This window comes from Haemaphysalis longicornis, unplaced genomic scaffold, assembly GCF_048455015.1.
Source record: "Haemaphysalis longicornis isolate Haplotype H1 unplaced genomic scaffold, Haemaphysalis longicornis Haplotype H1 scaffold_9, whole genome shotgun sequence".
Taxonomy (NCBI): Eukaryota; Metazoa; Arthropoda; class Arachnida; order Ixodida; family Ixodidae; genus Haemaphysalis; species Haemaphysalis longicornis.
Genome location: NW_027526460.1, coordinates 109,218,080 through 109,226,498, shown reverse-complemented (window position 1 = coordinate 109,226,498; position 8,419 = coordinate 109,218,080). Strand labels below are relative to the sequence as shown.

General features: G+C 55.5%; 1 protein-coding gene across 1 annotated transcript; it reads left to right on the top strand.

Annotated features, from left to right (window-relative positions):
* Positions 1-3,017: 3,017 nt before the first annotated feature.
* Positions 3,018-4,637, top strand: LOC144153350 (uncharacterized). The gene has a single exon (XM_077685001.1). It carries the CDS (start codon positions 3,018-3,020, stop codon positions 4,428-4,430), a length of 1,413 nt encoding a protein of 470 aa, XP_077541127.1. The 3' UTR covers positions 4,431-4,637.
* The last annotated feature ends 3,782 nt before the right edge of the window (positions 4,638-8,419 follow it).

Genomic DNA, 8,419 nt, shown 5'->3' with positions numbered 1-8,419 from the left:
TGTTTATTTGAGCAACGAAAACAAAAGCAGATCTGCTCCACGAATTCACTTCAGCGGCCCTCTGAGCCCAAGCTGGTCGACGGAAGAGGACGGAAGGGAGGAAGTCCCCTGCAGGCCTTCTCCCTCATATGGCAGCCATGAGCCCGTTGGCCCTAGCGGCATATTCCGCCATAGTTTGGAGGGTTGTTGTGATGCTGTGAGTAGGGAGGAGAGCTGAGCAAGGCAGCCTCCCATTGCCGTTAAGTCCCGATTGATTTATTGTAGGTTTTAACGCGTCGACGCAACGCAGGCGATGAGGCGCGCCGTAGTGGAGGGCTCCGGATTAATTTTGACCACCTGGGGATCTTTAACGTGCGCCGAAATCCCGTACACACGGGCGTTTTTGCTTTTCGCCTCCATCAGAAAAGCGGCCGCCGCGGCCGGGAATCGAACCCGCGACCTCGTGCTCAGCAGCGCAACGCCTTAGCCACTGAGCCACCGCGGCGGGTGCCCTTAAGTCCTGATGTTTAATGATCCATTACGTGGGTGAGGTTTCTGTGGGCATGCCCATATGATGTGTTGTAGGGTAGCTTTGCCGGCACACCAGCACCCCTTGCATCTGTCTGAGTATGTCTGGGAAACATCAATTGTAGAGGACGGGTTTGGAAAACGTGTTTGACAGCGTTCGCTTCCACGCAACCGACTGCCATCTGTTGAGGGAAGAGTGTGGTGCAGGGTACTTGAGGCGGCTCAGCCTGCAGTGGGGCGTTATCTCCGTCCACATGATCAGCCTGTCCCTGCTCCCCATGAACGTGGGCCCGATGTCGTCGTCGAGGTAAACCTGGTTGCCAAAGTCTCGGGCTCCCTCGTGATCCAGTTCATTCCTTGGCAGGGACGAGTGTGTTGATGTAAAAAAAAAAAAAAATAAAACTGCTGGCGTAAGTCATACAGGCCCCTTTATTTAGCTTAATGGAAATCTCATGCACATTTGAAGTAAAATAGTGCTACCGCGAGTGGTTTTTGCGCCTTGGAAAAAAGGGGGAATAGATGACGACGTACAATAAAGACTCACAGGATGGTGCGCTACTAGCAACATGTACTTTGTAAGTTTTTTACGATAGAAAAAAAAACGCGTTAAAAATGGTGCAGGAAGGCTGCAGTACGTGCCAGATCAGAGCAAGCACAAAAAGAACAGAGCTCCAAGTTATGAAAGCGGCCTATACCCCCATGCAATGATAGTAGTAGTAGTAGTACAGCTTTTATTAAAACGGGAGACGGCTGGTCTAAACAGAGGAAGGGAAAGGAGAGAGGGTAGTAAAAACACTGGAGCAGTAGTGCAGTTCTTGGATTTCACTGCGCAGTTTCTTGTTCACTCTTAATATGAGGATTCAGTTCTTTTCAGCTTCACTCTTGAAACGAGTCCATCACAACTACTTATTGACGAAGTTATTGACTCAAGACGTCATGTTGCGCATCCTACACCAGATAATCGACGGTGAAGGCTGCTTCCCGCCCGACATTAGTGCAATTCTTGGTCTCGACCTCACCGAGGCGTTTCACAATGTCCGCCACGAGGCAATTCTTGAGGGTCTGAAGAGGCCGGAATCAGAAAAAAAAAAAAATTCCCGCGCCTTCCCGCGAGGGGAACACGAGTAAATGCAGAGCATTGGGGGTCGTTAACGCCGCGTAAAGTCGCGTTAGGATGGGTAGTTGGGTCGTAGTTGCGTTGGTGCTGGCTTGGGATAGAGAGAGGAGAGTAAAGTCGCGTTAGGGTGGAGCGAGCGTCAACCAAGGAAGGAAGGAGCAACGCAGTGACTGAAGCACGAGCGACCGCTAGCCGCTTTATATTTGCAGCGCGCGCAGTAGAGGGAGAGCAGTACGGGGGGGAGAGCGCGCATGCGCAAGCAGTGCGCGCCCTTCCACGCCTTACCGCGCTGCTATCACGCACCTGTTACGCCGAGACCGCGACGGAGCGAACGGGCTGACTACGACGCATGCTCGCGCCAGCTGCTGTTGAGAGGAGGGAAGGAGGAGAGGCGCACCTGCTGCGGACGCGGAGCTGTGGACGCCGTCCGACGCAGGAAGAGGCGAGGCTAAGAAATGCTCTGCATTTAAAAGTTTGCGATTACATTAGAAACTTCTTATCTGACAGAACGGAAACCCTAGCGTTTGGAAACATCAAATGGAACGAATTTGAGATCGGCAGCCGAGGGACGCCGCAAGGCTCGGTACTTTCCCTGTTTCTATTCAATGCCGCCATGATGGGATTACGCGACAGATCAAATGAGATGCCCACGCTGAATCACAGCCTCTACGCTGGCGATGTGGCCCTCTGGGTTGCTGGCGGTAGCGACGGACGCGTGCAAGACACATTACGGAGTGCAATCGACACAATAACGGATTACGTGCGCCCTCGAGGTCTTGATTGCTCTCCCCAAAAATTCGAACTCTTGATATACAGACCGACTAGCAGAGGACGTAAACGTGACCCTATACTACGCCAAACATCGAGCTCTACGCGAGTAAACAACTAATTCCCACTGTGCCCACTATTATAGTCCGCGGCCTTAGAATTCAAGATAAGGGCCACAAGAAGGAAACCATCACCAACTAGATGAAAGCACGCAACTGACATGCGATTAATTACATGGGTAGCAAACAGGCACAGAGGCATGAAAGAAAACCTAATACGCCTCATTCAGGCCATCGTACTGAGTCTGATAACTTATGTTACTCCCTTTCTTCATTTCAGATAGATAAGACAATCAAATCAAAAGATTTGAATCGAAAGAATCAGATAATCAAAGATAAAATCAGCCTAAGTAAAAAAAGTCCCGGGCCGTCTCCACTAACGTGAGGCCTGGGGAGGGGCGAAACACGCAGTGTATATATGTATTCAAAGATTGTAAGTCTCTCTCTTACCTCACGGCGCGCGCTGATTGGGCGCCGGAGAAGCGCCGGTGGGAGGAGCAATCGTGCGCTTGCTGAGGCGGTACTGCCTTTCATGGAAGTCCGCCGTTGGGGCACAACTGGACCAAATGACCCGCGCCGTTAGGGGCATCAACCAGCTCGTGGCACAGGGTAGAGGGTGCTCGCACCAGTGGGCGCTCCGGATCTACAGAGCCTGCGCTGTCTCTCGTGTTCTTTACGCACTCCCCCTGGTGAACCTCAGGGACGCCCAATGGAAGACCCTGGAGCTGGCCCATCGAAAGGCCCTTCGGCGCTGCGTCGGCCTCCCAAGAGACTCCCCAGTGGCCAGCACCCTGACGGAAACTGGAAGCTGGCCCATCCAGCTGCTCGCCACGCAGACAGCGCTGCGACATGTGGAGCGCCTGCACCGAGCACCTGGAGGTGACCACCTCCTCGCCAGGCTCCGCTCGAGAGGCCAATCCCGCATGGGCAGCATGGCCGCTCTATTCGAGGACTGTGTCGAAGCCCCTCAGAGGGCGTGCCTTCTGCCCCCACCGCCACCGGCAGCCGCACCCTTAGACATAACTACCACGCTGCCAGGAGTTAGGTCCCGGGCGAGACTGCCAGAGGTCGGGATTCGCCAGGAAGCGGCTGCCCTCATAGAGCTGGAACCGCCGGGACAACTGCTGGTGTACACAGATGGCTCGGTCCTTCCAAGTGAGGGCCGAGGTGCTGCTGCCTGCACTGCCCCGGCCAGGGGAGCTCATCGGCAATGCCGGCTGCCGTTCCCCACCAGCTCCACAGCGGCCGAGCTGGCAGGCCTACACTTGGCCGCGGACATGCTGCGAGAAGACCCACCGCCAGCGGCCACCATCTTCTGCGACTCCCGGCCGGCGCTACTTCGTCTGAGGGAGGCATCTGCACCACGGGGGCGAGGTGGCCACCTCGAGATGTCCCTGGTTGCCAAGCTGCGCGACCTGCAGGGACAAGGCTGCAACCCTCGACTGCAGTGGCTTCCTGCCCACGTCGGTATACCGGGAAACGAGGCTGCAGACGATTTAGCCAAAGCAGCCCACCACTCCCCAACGGCCCCAGTTTCCGCGTCCCTGGTGCGCTATGATGCTGCCAGGGACGTCATCAGGCGTGAGGTGGCCGCCCGCCACCCCTGCAAACGAGTGGCCACCGGCGAGGCCCCGCGGCTCCTTCCCACCAGAGGGATAACCCAGACTGAGCGGTCCCTCCTCCTCCGGCTCCGCACCAGCTGCTACAACACAGCAGCACGCCTCCACAGGCAGGGCCGCAAGGCCACACCCACCTGTGCCCACTGCCCCGACCCCGAGACACTGGATCACGTCCTCTGCTCCTGCCCTGCGTACGCTGGTGCCCGGAACAAACTGGTGTCTGGGTACCTGCGGCTGGGGCTACCATCAAGCACCGCAGAGGACATCCTGCGTCCTAGGGGGCCCTTCATGCTGCACCGGGAGGCCTTCAGGCTGCTCCTCTCGTACCTCGACGAGTCAGGCCTCAACACCCGCCCATGAACTGTAAAAACCAGATCCTACCGGCCATCCGCCCCCTGTTAGCCCTCTTGTGTGCGTGGCTATGTATGTGTGAGTGCGTGTGTGTGTAAATAGGCTGTAGGTAACCTGAGAGCGTATGTATATAGTCTGTACATAGCCTTTTATACATAGTCTGTACATAGCCTGTTATCATACTTAATTAACAATTCCCTCTCACTCCTTCTCCCCCCGGCGAGACCTGTGCCCTCTACCGAGAGGCAAAACTTCGCCCTGTAAATATTTTCATAATAATAAACACTTTCTCTCTCTCTGGTCTCTTGCGTTGAACCGGATTTAAGCAATTAAATCAGAGACAGACTGGCCGCAAGCTGTCTTCGTGTCACACGCCGCAGCATGCTAAGAAGTATGCTAAGAAGTAGCGCGAGACGTTGGAAGGCCAATGTCCCAGTGTTTTATTACTGTGACCACATGAGACGACAGGAGACGCCGACAGCCTGAGCCACCTAAGGTGCTCCGCCAGTAAAAGTCGTACAAACAAGCGATCGGCCTTCAGTACAGCAAACGATAGGCTGAAAGCGTTGGACATTCACAACACGCTCGACGAATTAGTAGAGGCGCAGAGGACGGCCCATTACGAAAGACTCGTGCAGCCAGACCGGAAGACACATTCTTCGCTCCCTAAGAATAAGATACGGGCCCGAAAGCGGAGATTTCCCAGAATGGAGAGCGTATCTATACGTTCCCCAACTCTCCCAAAACATGAACCCAATCGACAACGTCAAACGCAGACAGGAACAAGTACGCGTGCTAGAAAAACGATTTGAACGATTAGAGGACGTACTCCGGTCTCGATTCCCAGCTTAGGCTGGTGGAAAGGGCCGTGGCTGCAGGGGTCTCCAATGGAGTCCCGGACTGAGGACCCCACACCACTTTACGATGCTCTTAATACAGTTAACTCTCTCTCTCTCTCTCTCTCTCTCTCTCTCTCTCTCTCTCTCTCTCTCTCTCTCTCTCTCTCTCTCTCTCTCTCTCTCTCGGCATCCGGGTTTGGGCTGGCCAGGAAAGCCGTCCACTGATCGAAGGGGGGTTGTGAAGGGGAGGTAAATCGTGGATGCCTCGGCATGCCCATACCGTGTGATAAAGCGAGCCAGGCTTAAAGCAGTAAGCCCAGACGAAGGTTGTCGGGTGGGGAAAATGAGGTAAAGGCATTAGGAAGGCCGGAGAAGTAATCCGAAAACTCTAGGTTTACCTGTAGAGGGTGCTCTACAACAAGCAACTTGATGGTGCGGTGAAGCCCGCAATACGGAGTTACCACAGAGCAAAACGGGTTCCGCGCTAAACTTCTTCCTCCTGGAAAATTATCTTTAGTACGCGCTGGGAGTAACAATAACCGGAAGAGAGGTATTTGCTTTGAGTACTTATAACATCATAATCAGGATCTGCACCATCCGCCTCTAAATAACGTTCAAAGATTAGAATAGACCGTAAGGGGAGGTGGGGGGGTCTGCTATAAATGCTATCGCAGTTTAAAGTGACCAACGCAAGTCCCTCCCCCGACTCAAGGGGTACTTCCGGAGTCACTGGCCACACGCTATCGGCAAACTCGAATAACGAGGTCTGTTTTCTCCTTTCCGCCAGCGCCGCTAACGCGTAGGCACGAGACCTTCCACTGGGTGCCACGCAACTATGCAGTGGGCAGGCAGGTGCGCGAATGTAGGAGCCCATTTGCACGCGTTTAATAACCGCGCGGTATAAAGCAAGGGCACTCACGAAGGAGGCTCGTATATCGAATGGCTCGGCGGCGTCGTTGCGTCTTCATGAGCGGGCCAAGAAAGCCGCCAGGCCACTCGGGAGGGAGGGTGAGAGCGCTCACGACAACCTGCCCCGCGGCGTCGAAGGTAGTAGTGCGGGCGGAACGAATCGGGCCGGAGACCGAGTCCGCAGTGCCTGCGGCTCATTAGGAGAGCAAAACAAGCGCCTTTTACGCCTCTAATTAATCTCCAGCGGCGGACGCGCAACAAAAGAAATGAGCCCCGCGTGCTGGCCGGCGCTGGCACAACGCAGACGTCCTTAATCTCGACTCCAGCGACCGAGGGCCGCCGCCGCCGCCGCGCGCTTGAAAGGCACACAAATGGCCGCCGGACACGCCTCTCCCGGACGCTGCGAGACGCGGGAGGTGTTGCCGCGGGCCCGCATTAATCACGGCTAATTCCCCCCCTGCCGCAACGCTTCGCCCGCTGCACGGCCGCCGCCGCCGCCACTACTGCAGCGGGGCTCGGCCGCTCCACTCGGGGCCGAAGAGAGCGCGGGGCAACAAGGTGTCGACGCCGCGTTCCGGGCCCCTAGCCGAACAGAGCCAAGCCGAGCCGGGGCGCTGAGCAAATGCATCCGCCTCGTCGATTGGGCCGGCCGGTGGTCCGCGGACAGGCAGGCGCGATGGTGTCCGATAAGATTCATCATTGTTTCTGCGCTGGCCCTCGGAGGGCGAGCGGAGATAAATCACGCCGACCCCGCCCCGGCAGTGCGCGCGCTCCAGCGTCGTGCATTAGAGGCCTGCAGGGAGGTGCCAACAGCGCCCAAAACAAAGATATCTTTGCCCCGCCGCCGTCCCAGGCCGCAATTACTACAACGTGTCAAAGATGGACGCCGATACGGGCCGGCCGTATCGGCGCTATGCGATCTACCCATTAACTCTGTTGAAAGAAGCGGCCCTCGCGGTCGGGAAGCGGAGCACGCTGACAACCGCTCTTCGGCCTGCCTGGCTGCCGCGACAGATAGGCGGGCTTGTCAGATGCAACTCGCCTGCAGCGGGACCACCCCGAAAGTCGGCAGGATAACGGCCAAGAACTTCGCGTCTCTCGGGCGTATTTGGGCGAACGCTGGGGTTTGATTGAAAATTAAAGCCCCATGTACTTTTACAGCTGTTCTGACGCCTGTGCATACTCGTGTTAGAGATTCGCTGAGTGAAATCCATAACTTCATAACTTCAAGCTTCCATTGCTAGACGTGGTGCACAAAATTCTGATCTCTGTAGATACCAATAATTCGTGGCCTTTGCTGCTGCTGCATCGATTGGTTCTAGCTTCACAAATATGAAAAAAAGAAAAAGCATCTCTCGAGGAACCTTTACTGATCAAAACTGGGCCGCTCCACGGAATATCCTCGCGCTATATTTTCCCACAGAAATGCAGGGAAAGAGGCGTGATACAGCTTCCGGCATGGCCCATGCAGCTTCCGGCAGGGCAGGGAGGCATCTGCTTTCCTGAAGCTCTTTTAAAGCGAAGCTTTTTACTTCTACCCCCCAAGGGCTCTGTCGCGACCGCTGACGTCAACAGAAAATTCCCGCGAACACATAAAAGAAGTTACTGGCACCGCCAGAAGTCGAACCTGGAAGGAATAGAGAAACGGAGCGAGAGCCCGTTGTCTTACCGATTGAGCTACGAGCCCACGCGGAGACGGGGGAGACTGGCGGCGCACTCACCGAGCACATTGCGGGTTTACCCCCCTGCGTTCTCGCGGAATGCAACTTGATAGCGTCACGCAACCTCTGGCGGCGCCGTGCGTCCCGCCCACGGCATGTATAGCGGCCGTGTGCGCGCCTTGCGCATGCGCTAGGTGTTATAAAAATTAAAGGAAGCTCACACCAACGCATGGCACCTCACTTCTCCTCCGTCCCTGCCGCCGATCTCGTCACCTCCATCGGCGGCGGCAGAGACGGGGGAGAAGTGAGGTCGTCTGACACCGGGTTTGAGCTTCCTTTAATTTTACAAAAGAGTTTCCACTCATGTGCTTCACCTATACAACTGAACCAACCACCGCTCATGAATCATGCCTTTATTAAACCTTAGCAAACAATGTATCTTTGAAGTAGTAAAAGGCGTGGTTAAGTGCATTTCACTTGTCTCTGGTTTCGATATTTGTATTGATTTTGATTGATTGATTGATTGTGGGGTTTAACGCGCCGACGCAACGCAGGCGATGAGGCGCGCCGTAGTGGAGGGCTCCGGGTT

What these genes read in the sequence shown, in the direction of transcription:
- LOC144153350 (XM_077685001.1), top strand. Translation starts at nt 3,018, where the DNA reads ATGACCCGCGCCGTTAGGGGCATCAACCAGCTCGTGGCACAGGGTAGA.